General features: G+C 24.9%; 3 protein-coding genes across 3 annotated transcripts; all 3 read right to left on the bottom strand.

Moving 5' to 3' along the window:
- Nucleotides 1-454: 454 nt before the first annotated feature.
- OCT59_020566 (uncharacterized protein) lies at nt 455-691 on the bottom strand (the record flags this gene model as incomplete). Its single annotated transcript, XM_066149273.1, has 1 exon — nt 455-691. The coding sequence occupies one exon, from the start codon at nt 689-691 to the stop codon at nt 455-457; it is 237 nt and encodes a 78-aa protein (XP_065990199.1).
- A 5,569-nt stretch (nt 692-6,260) lies between these two features.
- On the bottom strand, nt 6,261-6,485 carry OCT59_020567 (uncharacterized protein; the record flags this gene model as incomplete). Its single annotated transcript, XM_066149274.1, has 1 exon — nt 6,261-6,485. The coding sequence occupies one exon, from the start codon at nt 6,483-6,485 to the stop codon at nt 6,261-6,263; it is 225 nt and encodes a 74-aa protein (XP_065990200.1).
- Nucleotides 6,486-20,397: 13,912 nt separating this feature from the next.
- On the bottom strand, nt 20,398-20,940 carry OCT59_020568 (uncharacterized protein; the record flags this gene model as incomplete). Its single annotated transcript, XM_066149275.1, has 1 exon — nt 20,398-20,940. The coding sequence occupies one exon, from the start codon at nt 20,938-20,940 to the stop codon at nt 20,398-20,400; it is 543 nt and encodes a 180-aa protein (XP_065990201.1).
- Between the last annotated feature and the right edge of the window lie 654 nt (nt 20,941-21,594).

Here is a 21,594-nt window from a genome sequence, read left to right on the forward strand (position 1 = left end):
GCGGAATTAAAATCCCACGCACCAATATCGTAATTTATTAATTCATTTAAGTCATTTTAAAGTATTAGATTGTATCACAGATTTTTCGAAATTCCATATTCAAATTTATACGTTATTATGTTGTTATATATAAAAAATACGTATTTGAAACTTGAATTCAATGAAAATGATTTTATTTATTAATATAAAAAATTTACAATAAAAATGAAAAAAATACTTAATTATAATTAAAAAAAAAAAGGATCATTTTTATCTTGATAATCTTTATAGAAAATGAATTTGAGATAAAAAGATCTATAGATAACAATGTTAAAATGAATAAACTGAAAATTCTTTGATTCATTAAATTTTATTAAATGAATCAAAAGATATTAATAGAAATTTCTAAAAGAAATAAAAAAGAATATTTCATCATGATTATCAGAAATACATCGAATTTATTGATTGTGATACATCAAAAGGGAAGGGAACCATTGAAAAATTGGTCTACAATAGGGTTTTCCGATATTTGTAGTGGAAATTCCGTTAAAGAATCGAACATTTGTTGTGATCCATAATACTTATCATTATTATCGATTAATAATTTCGTATTACGTCGTCTTCGACGGCCTTTATTTCGACTTAAAGTATCGCGTGTAGTAAGATTTAATGTAGTTTCCCTTCCTCGATTAATTCTTGAATTTGAAACCATAATATCTGAAATTTATTTATTTTTTATTTATTTTACTTATTTAATTATTTATTTAATTTCTAAAAAACGATATTTTGAAGAATATAATAAAATAGTTATTATGAAAGAATTTTTTGAGAAGTTGATAATATTCTTTATTAATAGTATATTTATTTTTGAGAAGTCGATAATATTATTTATTAGTTGTATATTTATAAATTTCATTTTCTTTGTTTTAAATTTTTAAATTCAAAAATTTAAAAAAATTTTTTTTTAAAAAAAAAATAATTAAACTTTAAATTCTTCATTGCAATATTTATAAAAAAAGTCCCTTTGTTTATAATGAGGAAAAAATAAAAATTTATCAAAGTGATCGACTATAATGTAACGTAATAAATAATGAGCATATATTTCACTGTATTAAATCGTATTGATTTTTATCACAGATTAATTACACAAAGTTTAGTACATATAAATAAATATAAAGTTTTAACCACGGACATTAAAAAAATTTTTATCTGATTTCATCAAATCTATACATAATTTCAAAATATTTTTTTTTCTTATTAAAAACTATTCGAATATTTATTTTAATTTTTAAAGTATACTTAATTTTAACAAACTATATAAGTGATAATCAAAGTGATCATCACTCATCAGTTGATTGATAATTTTAATGTTATCATCTCCATAAATGCTGCTTAATAACATTCAGGAAGTATAAATATTGTGTGATGGGGGAATATCGTGAATTATTAGGTGTAAGCAACATTATACGGTAGCGGAAATTTCGAAATAGGTGAATTTATTAGATATTTTCGACTAATGTGAAACGAGGTTATATTCTATCTCAAGTAGACTCAATGCAATGAAATATGTGTATGTAATAATTAAATTAACTAAAGCAATTAGATAATATCCAGAATATGAATTATTTCTAAAAAAAACAATATCTTAAAAAGATATTGTGAAAGAATTTTTGGAGAATTTGACAAATTCGAAAATATTCATTATATTTATAGATTTCATCTTTTGTTAAAAAAAAAAAATTATCAAAGTGATCATCTATAATAATATACATCTCACTAATTTTAAACGTATTGATTTGTTGATTATTTGTTATCCCTAATTTATTACACAAAAGTACATATAAATAAATATAAAGCACATCAAAGGTTAGATACGAACATTAAAAAAAATTTTTATATGATTTTGTCAAGTCCAATAATTTCAAATATTTTTTATTAAACTTATACGAATATTTATTTTTTTTTAATAATACATAACAAAAATTACTACTATATAGTAGGTGATAATCAAGTGTCCATCACCCAGTTTATCGTCATCCTTGCGAAGACAAAACAGAGCACCCTTCGTCAGATGTTTTCTTGATATTACTTAATATTACGAGAATTTTGAGTAATATATCATTTATTATTTTAAGAGGATTCGATCTCCGTATAACGCTGCATAACAACATTCAGGAAGTAAAAATATTGTATGATGAGGGAATATTGTGAGTTATTAGGTATTGTTCTTAGATAAGAGATTACTGTAAGTACGATGTTAAGCAGCATTATACGGCAGCGGAAATTTTGAAATAGATGAATTTATTAGATATACTTAACAAATGGTTATGTTCTATTTCAATGCAATGAAATATGTATACTTAATAAATAAATTAACTAAAGTAATTAGATAATTCTCAGAACATGAATCATTTCTAAAAAATAATATCTTGAAGAATATAAAAAAAAAGGTATTGTGAAAGAATTTTTGGAGAATTTGACAAATGTCGATAATATATATATTCTTTAATATATTTATAAATTTTCATCTTTTTATTTAAAAAAGTTTCATGTGAGAAAAAAATTATTAATTTGAATAAAGTTCAAAATTTTAAAAGATCAAAATTTTAATTCTTCATGCATTCATATTTATAAGAAAATAAAATGTTTAAAAATAAAAAAAAAAGTCCCTTTGTTTTGTAATGAGAAGAAAAATTATCAAAGTGATCAACTATAATAATGATTTATTTATACATTCGAGTACATTTATTTCACTAGTTTTAAACATATTGATTTGTTGATTATTTGTTATCACTAATTTATTAATTTATTACACAAGAGTGCATATAAATAAATATAAAGCACATCAAATATTATATACGAACATTAAAAAAATTTTTATATGATTTTGTCAAGTCCATACATAATTTCAAATATTTTTTATTAAAACTTATATGAATATTTATTTTAATTTTAAACATACTAATTTTCTAATAATACATAAAAATTACTACTATATAGGTGATAATCAATGATCATCACTCACAGATGATATAATATACCATGTAAAGTTTTTTTTAAAGAGAATTTGATCTCCGTATAGCGCTGCTTAACAGATAAGAGACTACTGTAAGTACGATGTTAAGCAGTATTATACGGTAGCGGAAATTTTGAAATAGATGAATTTATTAGATATACTTAACTAATGCGAAACGAGGTTATGTTCTATCTCAAGTGGATTCAATGCAATGGATTATGTGTACGTAATAAATAAATTAACTAAAGCAATTAGACAATTCCCAGAACATGAATCAAGTGGTTGTAAATCAAATTAAAAATAAAATATTTTTGTTTTTGTCTTGACAACATGTAAATGATGATAGTATTTTCCCTGCATTCAACATTCGAGAAAATAAGTTTCAAAGTAGCTGCAGTTTCTAACATAAACTATAAACACATTTAAAGGACTAATCTAAATTATGAATAAAGAACTAAATATGGATTTATCCCATTCATTCGTGTAAAGTTTGAGCCCATTCATATTTCTTGAATAAGTTCGACTATAATAAGGGCGTATACTCAGCCGATAATATTCACATGATTTATTATAAATTGGAATATGTCCTTCATGTGAATGACGACATATTCAAAAAATAAGTTCAATCTGGTTCCAGGGAAGGGAAATTTTTCGTAAAGACTGATAGTAACATCATCAAAAATTTTGCAACTGTTTTAATAAACATTGATAATGGTTTAATTAAAAAAAAAAATGATGATAATTTATTATTAGTATAGGAGCTTTGGACTTTTATTATTGTTTTATTTATATGGCTTACCTTTTTTGATCTACAACCTCTTGACTCATGTTCGAAGATCACCTAACCACTTTAATATAATTGTTAAAATCTTAAATTTTAGTTTGATCGTCCGTACTGCGAGGTTGTGTCCTCCTCGTTTATTTAGTTTCTAGACCCATCCACTTAAGATAGTACATAACTTCGTTTGGCAATTAGTCAAGTATATCTAATGAAATTCATCGTATTCAGAATTCCGCTAGTCAAAACTTTTTAATATTTACAAGTTGTAATACCACAATTTTTGCATTATGACGTAGAAGTTCAGGAGTTTCATTGTTTAAAAAATTACGCTTGTACTTAAAAGGGGACAGATTGGCGGTTTTTAGCGTTACAAAAAGAAAATTTGGATAAATTTAATAAGCTTAGGGTTTAAATCGATTTATTATCACGAATAAAGTAAACATTGTGTTTCAAGAAAAATCCAAAGTCTGATATCGTACGAAAGTAATGTAATAAGGTAAAAAGAATATATGAGAATTTTAAATAAATGTCATTAAAAATTCGTTAAATTCATTAATTTTCAAGAAAAAAAAAAATGAGGAAATAGGGAAAAAAATGTTTAAATAAAAGAAAGTTATGTATATTATCATTTTTTTTTTTTTTTTTTTTGCAAGGAAATTATTTTTCTTCAATGTATTGATTGAAAGAAAACAAAAAAGAAAAGAATCCTTTGGAGGGTTTATATAATCATGATTAACGTAAATTCGGAATAAAAAATTAAAATATAGATAAGAACAATAAGGATATAAATCGATCTTTTGTTAAATAAAAATAAAAATATTTGTTTACAAGTTAACATGTGAATAATGAAATCAGGAGGCCCTATTCGTATGTTATATTTGCATAATGTTTATTATATAATCTATCTTATATAATCCAAAAGATGGAAAGGTTAACATTTGAATGAGGTTACCGAACAGGAAAATATTAAATATTTTTCAAACAATGTACAATTATGAAAGTTCATATGATTAATATATTCATTATAATGACAATAAAAATAATACTTTGATGTCATTAACTTAAAATTTCCGAAATTTAGTGTGATATCGAATAACAGTAAAACCGACTATTATTGAAAAAAGAAAAAGAGAAAAAAGTTCATTATCACGTGACTATTAGTCAAATTTTGAAAAATTCAAAGGGACATGAATGGATATTGATCATGGTGTTACGTACGGCGTAAAGTATATCAGATTTTTAACTGGGGCTCCATAAAATTTAAAATGTCCATTGTTAATTCTTGCATATGTGATAAACTTTGATGCTTATCACAATATACAGTAATCAGTTCTTTGTATTCTTTCAAACACTATCAAGATTACGCATTCCCCTATAATTATTATACTTGTAAATAATAAATTAAAAAAGAAATGTAAATGACTAATATCAATGAGGTAAATGGGTAAAAATACTTGAACATCTTTTCACTATTTAAGAATAGTTGTAAATCCAAATATTTTGGGCGTAAAGAAGTAGAAGGCGTTATTCTATACATTTATTAGATAAACAAATCTGTCGTCGTTTTCTCTCCACTACGATTCATTTTTATTATTTACAGTATGTCCGATCTCATATTTATTTATACATTTAAAAGTATTCTATTCAATTGCCGTGCGTATCCCATTTTCTACATATCAGTTCATTTATTAATAAAAAGTTGGTCCTAAATTATAATTTTCCAATTTTTTTTATATCAAAAAAAAAGAAGACCTTTTAAAGCTACCTTTTTTTTTTTGACGTCTTTTGGTGATATGCATACATTATAATGAGCCTGCATCGACGTTTGTTCCTGTAAATCATTACCAAATAATCGGGTAATAATTTTAGTTGATCCACTCGATCGGTTGAATAATTTAAACCTTAAAAGGCTAAGTATTTCCGCAGTCTGTGGTAAAGCTACCAAATTATGAACAATGTATATTAGGCGTAAGGGGGTAGGAAAAAAAAAGAAAAAAGAAAGAGATAATATAGTTTTGGGTGAAATTTTCTTTATTTTGCATCAAATCTATTCATAATAATATTATAAAAAAATCTAACCAACCATATCAATAAAGTAATAAAGTTTTCGAACAAAAAAAAAGTGATATAAGAATATAGATGATAAATAAATAACTAGTGATTCTTTAATAAAATTTTTCTTGAAAAGTTTTATAACAAGTTTGATAAATAGAAGAATTTTCCGATGAATGGATTGCCTGTTTTGATTATAAGGTCTGTGTTCTGAACTTGTAATGAAAATATTAATTAATTAAGGAAATTTGGAGAAATTTTAATTATTAGTTATTAAATAGCTGAACATGTGTATAGTAAATATAAATATTTACTAGTAATCTGCAACCGACATATCCCAAAGATGTCACGCATTTCCATAGTATAGGTAGTATTAATTGTGATAAACATTTCAATATTGTGATTAAAAAAAAACAAAAAATTCTTTAAAATTTAAAAAAAAGTTGTCCCATTAAACAATTGTTCGGCAAATTCATCATCTATGTTCTGCTGTGGGGGTAATTCTCGCATCCTCCTTAGCGTATTATTATTATTTAAAATGTTAATCGATGATGGAACAAGTAATAATCGAATTCTTCGATTTAATTGTATTCTGTTGAATTGAAGTCTCCTCCTTCTTCGATTAATAGAATTATTATTCTGATTTGAAGAAAGCATTTTATTCCTAATTATTTATTTTTACAAAAATTTATAAATACATGTAATCACAGTGTAGAAAATTTCAAAGATTATATATAGTTTAGTTTCTAGGAGACATTCATTTAAAGATTTTGACAATATAGTGAGAACAATATGACCTTTAATCATTTTATTTATTTGACCTTTTTTTTTTGGTCTTTAAAAATAATAAGGTTTTTTTGAAATTTTTTTCATGTGAAATAATGATAATTTTTACGATTAACATTGGATTTTAACTTGACAAGAAAATAATAATGTACTGTACAATAAAAGTACACAATACAATACACATATATTATTTACTTATTGAATAAAATTAAAAAAATTTATCAATAGGTGAAAGAATTACCAAATATAGGGTTTTAACTATGAATCTATGATTATAAAGCATGGATGGGGTCATTGTGTGGAGATATGGCAGGTTAGAAATTTAAAGTTTCAAACAATAATCCCCCACTTATCCACTCGTGATTCTTATAAACTTGTCAAAGTTGACTTACCTTTTTACATTAATTTGTGGCGCAAGGTAACGATCTCATGTGTTTACATATTACATATTCTAGAATAATGTTGTAAATATGTGCATCATTTAATTTTAATTGGGTATAAGTAGATCTGTGATTATCATCACTTTTGTTTCAATTGTACATGAAGAAAAATTTTTTCGGCGTATTCGGTAAACGAAAACCCGTTCGCCCTAGCCGTCCATTATAACTTTGGTTCTATCCGACTTTTAGTCGTTTCCGAAACCTTAAATTCATTGATTACTAATAATAAGTCACAAACCATATGATAATATGATAAAAACATTATTACGGCACTTTAAAAAAATCCTTTTGAAAAATTGAATCATATGTGCATACTTGCGTTAGTTTGCGTATTATATTATATTTTGTAAAAAAGATGTTATAATATTTAAACCTCCGACGATATTTAATTTTAATTTATGATCGTCTTTATTGTGAACCATTTTTTTTACCGGTAGATCCCAATGATCCCAATCGACCTATTTTTTTTTTTTACCATGAACTCCACACGTGTATATAGAGTGAACTGCTGCCATATTACAAGTATATCTGTCATGTTAAGTGACTTTATTTTAATTATTAAAAATATATTAAAAATATATTAACTTCGAGAAAATATGGACTTCTTAATATATTATATACAGTATATGCATACTTATTATACGCATAATTATATTGTACTGAACTTTTATACAGTACATACATAACAATTAAAGATTTCTAAATAAAAAAAAAATTAAAGAAAAAAAAATGAATGAACAATATTAAATTCTACAATGATAATATTTTCTTTAAAAAATGTTATTAAATAAATATATATATATATAAGCAATAATGTACGTAACTTGCAGCAAAATGCATTAAAATGAACACTTTTTGTTTCCCCATTATAAGTAATATCAAGTGAATTATTTCTTTTGACATGTGAATTAATGAAATTATATAATAATATATGGCAAATTAATTTTCATAGCCCATCATAAAAAAAAAAAATACAAAATTATAAATAATTTATATAGAGGATTAAAAGAATTCATTGCTAACCGAACAGGAAAAAATTCAATGAAAAAAAAAATCTCATTTTCACGAGAGAAATTTTCTTTTTTTTTTTTAAAGTTTACCGGAACGACAAAAAATAAATATCCCTAAAGAAGAAAATGTATAATCAAAAACAATTTTTAAAAATATTTTTATTGTACGTTTGAAATCAATGAATTTCAATTTATAAATTACATATTCAAACAGCATTTTTCCCCTTTATTGTTTTGCAGAAGTACTAACAAAAGTTTTTACATGCCCATTGTATGATTGTATCATACGAATATATCTATTAGAAATTTTGATCCGAATATTTTTATCTGAATTATAAAGTATAGGCTGTAAGATAAGGTTCAGATTGTGCAGATTTAATGAATATTTTTGGAGTTATACCACTAAAATTAATCACATGCTGAAGTGGTTGATACTTCTGGCCGATAACACTGGAAATTGGCATAAAGTTATTGTGAGTAAATTTTATTATCTGATGTTGCAGTACATGGATATATTATAAAGTTTCAGAAGATGATACGAGAGGTTCGGTTCGTTGATAACTCAATAAAGTGGTGGATAATTCTGGCCGACAGCACTGGAAATTAGCATAAAGTTATTGTGGGGGAAATTTAATATTATCTGATGTTACAGTATTTAGTTTCAGAAAATGATACGAAAGGTTGAGTTCATTGTTAAAAAGGTACGTAGATTCACGGAATTATGGAGACATAGTAATGGAAATACGGAATTATTCAGTCAGAAAAGACTTTCAAAATAATTTTAATAAATTTCAAATTTCTTTTTAAAAGAAAATACATATTAGAAATGGATTAAGTGACAGTTAAATGATTAGAAAAACAGACAATAATAAAAGTAACTACAAATAATAAAAATATACTAAAATATACATATATGATATGATAATATGATATACTAACAAATATGAATAACAAATGATATGATGTTATACGTGAATGATGATTTGGACTATGTAATAAAAACTAATTAATAGATCTTAAAGCTACAAAAAAAAAATATATATATATTTCGAGCCAAATATCTAAAATTAGAATTTGGCGTTTGACATATTGTGACTTAATATGCGGTGATCCAAACATGCTTGGTAAAAGCGAGCAACATGCAGAAGCGATAAAACTAAAATAGTTAGCCTATTTTAATATAAAAGTAATGTTTGAAATTGCTATGAAACATGAAATTTGATAAGAAAAAAAAATTTTTTTTTTGATAGATCATATGACAAATTATATACATTGCGTTAGAGTAAAAAAAAAAGCTGCAATCTGCGGATTGATAGCCGAATTAATCTTTAATAGGTAAAAAATATTTCGATGTTAAGGAAAGGAACAACCTCCAAACAGAATTTTTGCATTTTCGTTATCTGTATTTTGAGGAGGCATCTGCTGCATACTCCTTAAAGTTACATCATTATTTATCAAATTTACTAGTCCTCTACTTCGTCGGATCAACCTTCTCCTTCTTGTATTATTAATTCTACGATTCGAAGATACAGAAACCATTTCTCGTTATCTTTTATTGTATAATGATGTACAGTATATAGTAAATGATTTGTATCGTTTGAGGGAAGAATAAAAAAGTATATGATTTCTGCTGTATATATTTATATATATATATATATATATTGGAAAAAAAAAGAAGAGATAGAATTCTCTGTTTATATATATCTTCCAATTAATATAAGTTGCGTCATCATTAAAATTTGAGAATAAACTTGATTTGAGAATAAGAGAATAAAACAATTTGTCATTTCTTTCAATACCATACGTATTATTTTTATCAGATTAACCATACAGGGAAATAAAACAAACCCCAACAGTTACTGCGTATTATTTAAACAGGAAATCGTAGGCGGGAATTTCAATATGCGCATTTGTTTTTTTTTTACTCCGCAATTTTGAGTAAGATATATTGAGTGATCTTATCAAAAATATCCGACATTTTTTTATTAAAAAAAAAAGCATTACTATTAACATTTTATTTATTTTACAATAAATTAAAAATGTTACACAGATGGACATTTAAGTTTTCATTCATTATTCGGATTTCCGCCACTATATCCAAAACTTGTTCTAATAAAATAGAGGAAAAGTTTTTATTGTTTTTATTTATATAGATGTATTTTAAATATTTTATCCTACTTTTTTTATTTATTTATTTGTTAGACTCATGATGATTATTGTTTAAAACAATAAACATGACCAATATATTGTCGGGACGTATTCGTATGGCAATGATGTGTATGGAGAGAAATTAAACTGGTAAATCTAATAAAGTCAATCACAAAGTATCTGTATGCAAGAATAGAAAACGTTGCTAATTAAATTTCCTATTGAGGTTGATTTTTGAGCCGCCTTCTGAGTCAAAAAGCGCGCTTAAATTCGGCATGATATATGAATGAGCGAAAAAAGCATACATCTGGCTCAGTATAACTTATGAAAATCAAAAGCGACTTTTCGCGATAAAAATTAGTACGCCTTATAAGTATTTTTTATTTAAAGAATTTTTATTTTTTACAATAAAATTATATATACAATAATGTCCTCTTAATATTTAATCGAAGATGATCAATTTCAATTATGATTTTCGACCATCATTAGATAAATTTTTTCTTAAATGCTCATATAATTCTTACTAAAAAAGAAAAGAAGAAAAAAAACGGTTATAAGGTCCGATTGAAGAGATCAGCACATAGCATCATGTTGTGTTAGGAGTTTAAAAATCAATTAATAATCACTCTTTTATTGTAAGGTTCCCTTCTTTACCTATTTTTTCTTTTTGTACCATTGTGTAATGATCATCCTAACAAATCATTTTGTTTATACCGAATTTAAACTCTACTTTTAAGAACTAAAAATGTCATTATTAAGACTTATGTAATAATCATACTATCTCTAGTTATTCATTCCTATTGAAGTAGATTTACAACGAAAGATTGTCACAATAAGTTGGTCTATGTATTATTGTACGTCAGACATGAATAAATGGTTACATTTTAAAAACTTTCAATTTCCCCATTATTTTTTCACTCATTACGAGATTTTTTGTTCCTAAAAAGTTCAAGAAGAAATGCTTATAAATTATTATTAACGCATTTGTACAAGATGTACATGAATAGTAATAAATTCGCTTAACTACGGATTATTGAGCGATTACAAAGATTGAGATCGCAGCTTGTTATTTTTTACCTCAATGAAGTCGTGTTTAACAATATATAAGCTTAAATAAATTGAAAACAATATGTTAAAACATTTTCATTATTTAATCTTTTGTTCTCGTGTTTATATTATAGTAAAATATTTATTTGTATAATGTTTTATCGCTTTCTCTATTTATTAAATTATGATCATTAATAACATCATAATTTTATTTTTAACAATCAAAGTTTTTATGAATATTATCTAAATTAACAAAGAGGTATAATTATATAATTGGTTAAGAAAAAACTTGATTTTCGGCGAGCTTTTCTTGTAACACTTTTGAACAATGACTTAAAGAGAACATGTTACACGACAATTCGAGTAGGATAATCTAAATCAGTTTTGGTCGATCATTACATATTACAAATTTTAAATCGAACGAATTAATCTTATTTTTAGTAAAATAGGTAAATTAAAATCTAGGTTTTTAATTGTACTACATATACTCTATATTTAGTTCTGCTTAAAAATATTAAGTTTTCTTACACTGAATTTCTTTTATTTTTAAAATGAATGAATGCTCTGAAATTTTGTAATAAATAACTTTGTAATAAATATTCGAATAAAGTATATAAACATATGTCAATTCTGTTGTGGATTCACTCGATTGAATTATTGGTCACTTATTAAACCTACATGATGTTTTTCAAATCACCGACAAATATTTTACTTAAATAAAAATAATTTTATTTAATTTGTAATGCAAATAATATAATTCAATTTTATCAATTAATCAATTATAAATATTGTTGAAATACAATATGCTCTGATTGAAAACAACTGAATTTTTTGAATCATTAAAAATGAATTATATAGTTTATAAAGAAATCCTGCTAATGTTTATAAAAGTCAAAAATTAATTTGTGCGTTTACTCGATCATAAAATAATAATATATCATATAAATAACGATGATTTGATTGTAAGTGAAACGTACCTGTCGGCTAAATAATTCAGTTGTTGCTAATTTGATTGCTGATAAATTGAACAAAACCCCTAGAGACGATAGATAATACTTAAATTGATTTCCGTGAGAATGAAATGACACGACAAAGAACCTAACTTTAATACTATAATAGTCACGTGACAAAATTATGAATGGATTACATTGTTGAACGCATATGATATATCAGTAATACACCTATTTTTTCAAACATTGTTAAATCGAAGGGCGAGGTCCTCTCTTGGGAGGATGACGACTACCGAATTTTGGTTATTAAATGTAATAAACCCTGGTTACTACTATTTTAGAAATAAAATAAAATAAAATAAATATATCAATACACCATATATTTTAATCATAAATAGCCTAGTTGTTAAGTAGGCAATTGCTCGGAGATATTATTGGTGATAATTTGTGTCAAGATTAACCAATCATAAGCTATAATTAGGGATCAAATTATCACGTTGCCTAATAATTTTCTCCGATATTATGAATGTATATACCACTAAAATTATATAGGTAATATTTTTTCAAGAACATTAACCATATTAACCCAGCATGCAATGGAGACAAAGCATGCTAAGTTAATCATCATCGACGAATCCAACAAACTATGTTTGTCTTTCTACATCCACTACATGATGAGTTACATGGTTCAACGTTCCTAAAAAAGTTATTTCCAGTTAATTTGGATATTATTTTTTACTTTCAATGTAAGATTTCTATTATACAAATTAAATTATTTTAAGTTAAAATAACCATCAAACCATCAAATTTCCATATGGTAGCCGTAGACGATCATTGAACGGCATATAGTTATCCCCTATTTATAAGACCCAGGTACTTTACTACTCCTTAATTCTGGTAAAGTTGTATTGTGCTCCCCTCCTATAATACCCGGTATCTCCCAAAATACCCCGGGTATTATTCAATTTTTGTGCCAGGTTTTTGTATAAGACCCGGGGTACTAGTATATGCAGTGCTAGATTATTCTGGAGCGGAGCGAAGGACCTATATTATCTAGAAAGCCCTGTAAAAAACAAAAACTTTATCTGTAATTTTTGTGAATATGATGAATAAAGAACACGAACTCAATTTTTTTAGGAAAGAGTAACACAATGTCTTATACGTGATTTGTGACTCGTGTTGTTGATTTATTAAACTTTTATTTACCGCTCCGGACTCAATAACGGTTTCCGAATAAGGTTGCAATACAGACATTTACTAATTGGTGATTTATGTTGGTACAACCAGTTACTAAGTTGTATAAAAAATACCTATTACGTAAGCCTGATAAAACAGTTACTCGGCACAACGTCACCTCGTAACTGCGGTACTATTGTGCATTACATGTATTTGCAATAAGAATATGATCAGTGAAATTTGCTGAGCTGCGCTCAGTAAATCCCACAAATCATATTGCTTATTGCAAATACAACAGTTACTCGGCACAAAGTGCCGAGTAACTATTAAATATTTCGAGTTACAATCTAGGTGGGTTGTAATATTATAAACATAAGTTGTAAATTTGTTGCTAATTCTGATTTACACCTATTTACGGCAAATATATATGGCGGTTCTTTGAATGAGAAAACATTTTGTTAATTATTATTCATCTTTCTTTATTTTGACATGTTTGATTTAAATGTAAGTAAAACTATGGCTATATAATCGTAAAAAGTTTTTTGAATTTTGACTAAAATATTGGCGTTAAAAGGTTAAACGGCTGTATTTCAGATAATTTCATGATTAAAAATTTAATTTTATTTTTTTGCGTTTTTTTATAAATTCCTAATTATATTTACTTTTTATTTCGTATACAGTATTTCGAGTATTTCGTTATTATTTATGAATCACCGGTAGTGATAATTAACACTATTCCTTTTTTCGTACATTTGTAGTTATTATCGCACCATTCGATTAAAAAATTTTAATTTATTAAAGTGATATTAATTTTACGTAATCACGATTATGTACTGATTGCGTTGTACAAATTGATTAATAATGTTTGCATAACGATAATATTTAATTGAAAGAATTAAAGCCACGTTACGTTTGTCAATTATTAGACGCTGTGTTGTTCTTACATCTAACTAAACTATTAAAAGAGGGGAACATATTGCCATGGCTTTGGGAAAATAGTTAGATTTGATTTCGCCGTAATGTCGAAAAATTGCCCAGATTCGCCTTGCCAGAGATTTAGCATAATGCCGGGAAATACGAAAAATTGTCAGATTTGCCAGAGATTTAACATAATGCTAGAAATTGAGATGTCGAAAAATTGCCAGATTTTTCTTGCCAGAGATTTCCAGGAAATACGAAAAATTGCCAAATTTGCAAGAGATTTAACATAACGCCAGAAATTGGGATGTCGAAAAATTGCCAGATTTTCTTGCCAGAGATTTGGAAATATTAGATGTCGAAAAATTGCCAGAAGGTTCAAAAAACAGAACCTTGAAAGAGTTGTAATTCAAATTGGGTTGTCACATTTTGTGGACCCAAATTTGCGATCATATTTAAATTATTAATCGGACGTATCGGATGTCCGAAATTAATTGGACTTTTGCGAAGAATTCTTTCTTTTCTTCTTTTACTTATATTAGATAAGGAGGCCATTATTGAAATTATTATTATAGAAAAGAGAGAGGAATTTTTTTTTTTCGTAAAAAAAATTGACTGATGAAAGACAAAATATTCGCAATTAAATATTTATGTTCAGTCTAGGCACATAACATATTAGTCATCCAGTACTTATATAGATCACTCGATCATAATTCGATTCTTACTTTATAAGGGGGTTTGCACAGAGCACGCGTTAATAATTGTTACTATATATGACGATAAAAAGTCATGTTACCGAAAACAAATAATAAATTTGTTGACATGAAGTTAGCGTACAATAAAAATGATAAAGGAATTTTTTTTCCATTTACGAATAAAAATCTGATAATTGGCTCGTTTGAGTAAATGTGGCAAAGCATTATCAATAATGGCGCTAAATTTTTTTTCTAAAGGCTGCATTTAATTTAAAGTGCATATTAAATCCGCGCGAAAAAAACTTTTCCTCACATTAAACCTTAATTTAACAATCAAAAATAAACTATTCCAGAATAAGATTGGAAAATCTCCGTAGAAAAGCTTTTTTCTATTTTTAAATTTTTTTTTTTTTTTTATTAAAACATAATAAAACATTGATTGATTTGTTTACGTATAATTTTAGAATCAATCATTTCAAAGTTTAAAACGATTCGAACTTTCCAAAGCATCCAAGATGGGAGGACTACTATATCCTAAAGAAAAAAAATGCGGTTCAGTAATTTTTTTTTCATATTTGTCAATAATAATTTTTACTTTAATGATGATAAGTGAGCTTTTAGAGAGACAAACAAAAATCAGAATGAAATAATAATTTTGGAAACAATAATGGACAATATCGTAATCATTTGCTATTATATTTTTCTTCTGCATTTAATTTATTTTGCATTAAAGGTTTTCAACCGCGTGGTAATAGTTCACGTCGATTTTACCGAGAAATCCCGAAAGAATTTCTATCTTTTTTTCACGATTTCCGTCTAGATAAGATAAAGCAAGGGTCTCCGCATACATGTGGCCCGTTAACCAAACTAGATTACTTTTACTTTGGGAAATTTTAATTAATGGTAAACTACATACATTTCCTAAAAAAATCACAAAGTGAAAAATTTTTTTATATTCTATCACGATATTCATGCAGATGGTAAGTCACATTGAGCATTTTTAGTGTTACCGATTGAACAATAGGCTACCAAAATCTTTCCAAATATGATGTAATGAATAAATAACAAATGAAGAAATTTTTGAATGAAAAAAAAAAATTCTGCATACAATTATTAAAAAAAGAAATATTTCTTTGTCTAAGTTGGATTCGTATTTATTAGTTTAGACTACGGTACCCCTAAAATAGGAATCCCTTCAGCTATAATTAAATTTTTTTTTTTGGAAAAGGAAGTTCTAGTCATTATACACCGGTCTAGACTTAAGTTGGGGCGTCAAATACTTATTTCATACTAATCGTAGTTCCTAATAGTCTTAAAAAAAAGGACCCGCTGAAAATAAATTATTCTTCCTCCTCTCTTCATTTATATTCTTTAAATCTTAAAGATTATAATTCACATTGAAAAGTACTTTCTGGCCAAGTTCAAAGAGGAGTATGCAGACCTCACTGAGAAGACCAAATGTGAATCTTGAGATGTTTGCTTGGCATAAAAGAATTATTTAAATGTAATTCATCCATTTTTTAAGTTAAATTCAAATCTTTTAAATATTCAAATGATGTAAAATCAGTGCAGAATTTCAAAATCAGAATAAATACCTTAATAGATTAAAACCGATATACTATCTATAGGAAACCTAAAAATTAATATTTCCCAAGTAACTACAAAGATAAACTTTTAAATAACAATAATTTCTAAAATTTTTCATTATAATATAGCACTATCTACAGTATTACTGAAAAACATTTTAAATTAAGAGGTATTTAATATATAATATTATTATACTTTGTATTTTCAAAGACTTTTTTTTTTTGAAACTCTTTAAGCTCTTCAGTTAAAAATGAAACTTTATTATTTTATTAGGCAAATATAACTAAAATAATTTAAATTACTTTGTCTATATTTTTTAAAATAACTACAGTCAGACCTCCATAATTGCATACTCCTTAGAATTATATGCATAATTTTCAAAGTAGTGCATTTAGAAGGGGTGTACATTTATAAAGGTAAAATATAAAACCAGAAGGTGCATTTAGAAAGGGTATACATAGTGGATGCAATTATAGAGAGTGCAATTATGAAGGTCTGACTGTATTATATGAAATTTTTAATATTAGCCATTTATAAATTAAACTTTTATTAGTACAAAAATTATAGATTATTATTAATCTTATTAATATAATAAGTAATATTGCTAAAACTTTTTATATATCATACTGTATTATTTAAAGTATTTTAGGTTTAAAATAAAATAAACTTATATAAGACCAAGTAAATAAAATTATTTGTTTTTTATAACTGGATGGGTCATATAAATGTTACAAAAAGATAAAAAAATTTATTTTAATCATGTAATTTTAGTTTTGACCAATCATAATCATAAAAAAGTAATTTCTTTTTCCACCTGATAATTTGGACAAAAAATTTATTAAATTAACCAATCATCTTCTAGGAATCAGCTAAATTTTTTTGAAAAATAAATTTTTTTTTGGACAGTTGGATAGAACTTGGACTCAAGTTAGGATGAGTTAATTTGAGTAAAACGAATCAAGAATTTTTTTGACTCAAAGAGTACTCAAGTCTAAAATTCAAATCAGAACTCGAGTTAACTCAAGTTAATTTGAGTCAAAGTTAAAGTGCAGGCTAAAAAACTTATTCATAATTTTATCTAGACCGTTATAGCATAGTGTTAGCAGGAATTACAAATAGAATTCAGCTGGCACTATCAACCATGTGATTCTGGTTGATTCGAGTCAAGAAATTTTTAACTCAAGTGCGAGTTCAACTTGAATCAACTCGAGTTACACGAGTGCTCTATAGTTGGGTCAAATCTGGCAATTTTTTTCATAAAAAATAAATAATTTTATTATAAACTTTATTTTTTTTTTAGTAAAAATATGTCTTTATTTCTTTATTTTATTTAATATTTATATTATTTCCTTTATATTATAAATTAAAATAATTACATGATATCAAGTAAATTGGAATTTCTTTTTAAAAAAATTAATTTTTTTACTTTTTCTGGTTTTAAACTCTTTAATATTGTTATTATATTCTGTTTCTTGATCTTCTTTTATAATAAATTTATAATAGTCAAAAAAAAAAATTAGTTAAATATTGTCTATTAAAGAATTTTTTTTATCAATGATCAGTCTATTTATTTTATACACAAATAGACGTCAAATTAATGAAATCATGTGACAAATTTGAATAAATTCAAATTTTATAAAACATTTAAATTTCATGACATTCAAATATCAAATAATATTTGAATTTAATAACATATTTGAATCTATTTATAGATTCAAATTTTAATATTTCAGTTTCAAATATAGATTTAATTATGATTTACAAACAAATGTTTGAATATTTTAATTTCAAATGAAAGCTCTATATACTACTGATTAATATGATATACTAATTCATTATAAATCTATAATGCAGTCCTTCTATATTAATTCCTATACTTTTACACTATTATTGGTAGTGATGTTTACAGTAAAATTCTTTTAATTTTTAAGGCTATATTAAGAAATACCACCTTAATAACTGCATTAAGGGTAATCAATCTTCAATAATATTTTATTAATATTATTTAAATGAAAATACTGACTACCCTAAATTTTTTTTATTAGTTTAAATGAACTTTATTAATTATTAAAATATTACTTTAATAATATATATTAATTAATATTAGTTTTATAAAAAATCTTATTTTAAATAAGATTTTTTTTAATTAATAATATTCAATTATATATATAATACTAATTTTAACCAATATGAATGTTTAATTTTATATTATATAAGATTTTACTTAATCCCTCACTTCTTAAAATATTAGATTAATTAAACTAAATAAATTTTAAATTTGTAAGTATTATTTATTTTATAAGATTTTTTATTTTTTTTATTTTTAAATAAATAAAATAAATGGATATTAGAATTCTGATAAATTTAATTATTAATATTTTTTTTAAAAAATTATAATAAGTTTCTTCTTTTTGTTTAGAGGGTAGTGAAAGCACATACTGAAGCTATAGAATAATAATAATCCTATATAATCTGATAGCTACTATAGGAGGATATAAGTAAATTTTATATTGGTGATATCGATGGTAGGGCATGAAAGTAATCTATAAGATGGAAACCCGGTTTAGAGTTTTAATAGATTAGTTATGCTTATCCTATGAAAAAAAATTTCTTTAAAATATACTTAAAATGTACTTATATATTTTAAAATATATCTAAAATGTACTTAAAATTTTTAAATGTACTTATAATATACTTAAAATTGCAATTTTAAGATATTTAAAGTATAAAATTTTATACTTAAATTACATTTAAAATATACTAATCTTGCAATTTAAATATAATTTAAGTACTTATAAGTAAAATTTTATACTTTAAATTGTAAATTTTAAGTATATTTAAAGTATAAATTTTATACTTAAAAAATCACATTTAAAATATACTTAATTGCAATTTAAATATAATTTAAGTATAATTTAAGTGCAAAATTTTATACTTTAAATATATTTAAAATTGCAATTTTAAGTATATTTTAAGTATATTTTAAAATGTTAAGTATATTTTAGGTATATTTTAAAATATATAAGTATATTTTAAGTATATTTTAAAAAAATACATAAGTATATTTTAAGTACATTTTAAAGAATTTTTTTTTTATAGGGTTATAGCAGAAATATCTGTAATTCCATATAACTAATAAACTTATGAATTGCACTACTTTGCAAAAAAAAAGAAATTATAATAAGTTTATTAAAAATTAATTTTATTATATTATTTATGGATGATCTTAACGCTCACCAGGGGTAAAATTCACCACAGGTAAAATTCACCAGAAATAAAATATTACGTAATTTAAATTTTTATTTTTAAAAAAATAAAAAAACAAAACAAAAACAAAACAAAACAAAAATTTTAAAAATTCCAATTTTTAACATGGCATTATATCATCAAAAATATAATAAAAAGTATAATTTAAATGAATAAAAACGTGTAGAATTTTCTCCTCTTTCTAATGAATATTTTATTATGATTATTGAGTAAAAAATGATTAAGTTTCATTAGAAGCAATGAATTAAAAAAAAAAATTTTTGGAAAAGACTTTATTTTTTTTCCCAAACCTCCCAAACCTCCCATCCACCTGTGAACAGCAGTTCTTTATATAGATTTTTCTCTTCCCCCTAAAAAACGTATCGCAACATTGTACAATTTCACGTTCGCTCTAATTAAGTAATACGTAACGCAATTAAATTATTAATTAGTATAATGCGCATATATATATTACTTTATCAACTATTAGATAATCAAATGATCTAACGAACCTATATATATCATGCACTGCATCTTATCGTTACATTAACATCACACTTGCTGTCTTACTCTCTTATACTTGGACATTTCTTTTGATAATGTCCCGGTTTTTTGCATAACAAACATTTTCGTTGCGACTTTGATGTTCCTCCACTATCATCAGTCTCTTGTACATTAACATGATTTAAAGTTTCATGCATTACCTTTTTTCTTCCCATCACTTCAATACTACTCTTCATTCTTTTTTTACAAGGAGCTCCCCGAATTTTAGTAACATAAGGATCTGCTGTTATATCAATTAGTTGTTGTTGTAAAGGAAGTATATTATTTTGATTTTCGTCATGTTCAATATTTTCTACTTCCATATTATTTTCTAAATCAACTGCATTTCGACTTCTTTGTTTAGTTGAAATAAAATCTCTTAACAATTTTACTAATTCGTTATCACATCCAGTTTCTAATGCAATATTAATTGCAGTCTTTGCAGTTGAAAATGCTACTCCAAATTTATTTCTTTTAGGAATAATTTGTTGAATAATTTCGTTATTATAAGATCCTTGAAAATGCTTTTTCAAACTTTGAAGAGTAAAATCTACTGTATGTAGCATTGCTGTATTAGATGATTCTACTGCTGTAAGAACAGGTGAATTTTCAAGTATACTACTACTTAATTTCGTTAAAATATCATCTTTGTACCATCTAATAGGAATAATACTAATATGAAATTTTGCTGTATTAGAATAAAGCATAACTCTCCAAAAATGGCGGCAAATTATTCCTTTTGTAATTGTTTCCAAACAAGTACAAATATGTGATCCATCATTAAAAAGAACTACTAAATTTTCTTTTTGAGAAATACCTCCTACTCGACGAATTTTCCAAGTTTCAACAACATTTGATATATCCATATCATTTAATATAGATTTTAACATTACTTGTGGTTCATCTACTATATCTTCTACGAAATTATCATCTGGAGTATTAGAAGGTGAGTTCTGTAATGAAAAATAATGTTTTTTATTTATAAATGTCAATTAATATCAATAGTTTTATTTTTTAAGAAATAATACATACATTAAATGAACAAGATATTAATTGCCCTTCATAAGTAAATGATTGTGAAATTTGAAAACGTTGTAAAGATAATATAAGAGGAGTTAAAAATTCAACAATAACTGTATCAACATCTGAAAAAAATTGAGAAGAAAGATGTGGAAGTCCAACTGTTGTATACTTTACTTTAAGATCTGTTAATTGACAAT

Source organism: Rhizophagus irregularis, chromosome 3, assembly GCF_026210795.1.
Source record: "Rhizophagus irregularis chromosome 3, complete sequence".
NCBI classification, from domain to species: Eukaryota; Fungi; Glomeromycota; class Glomeromycetes; order Glomerales; family Glomeraceae; genus Rhizophagus; species Rhizophagus irregularis.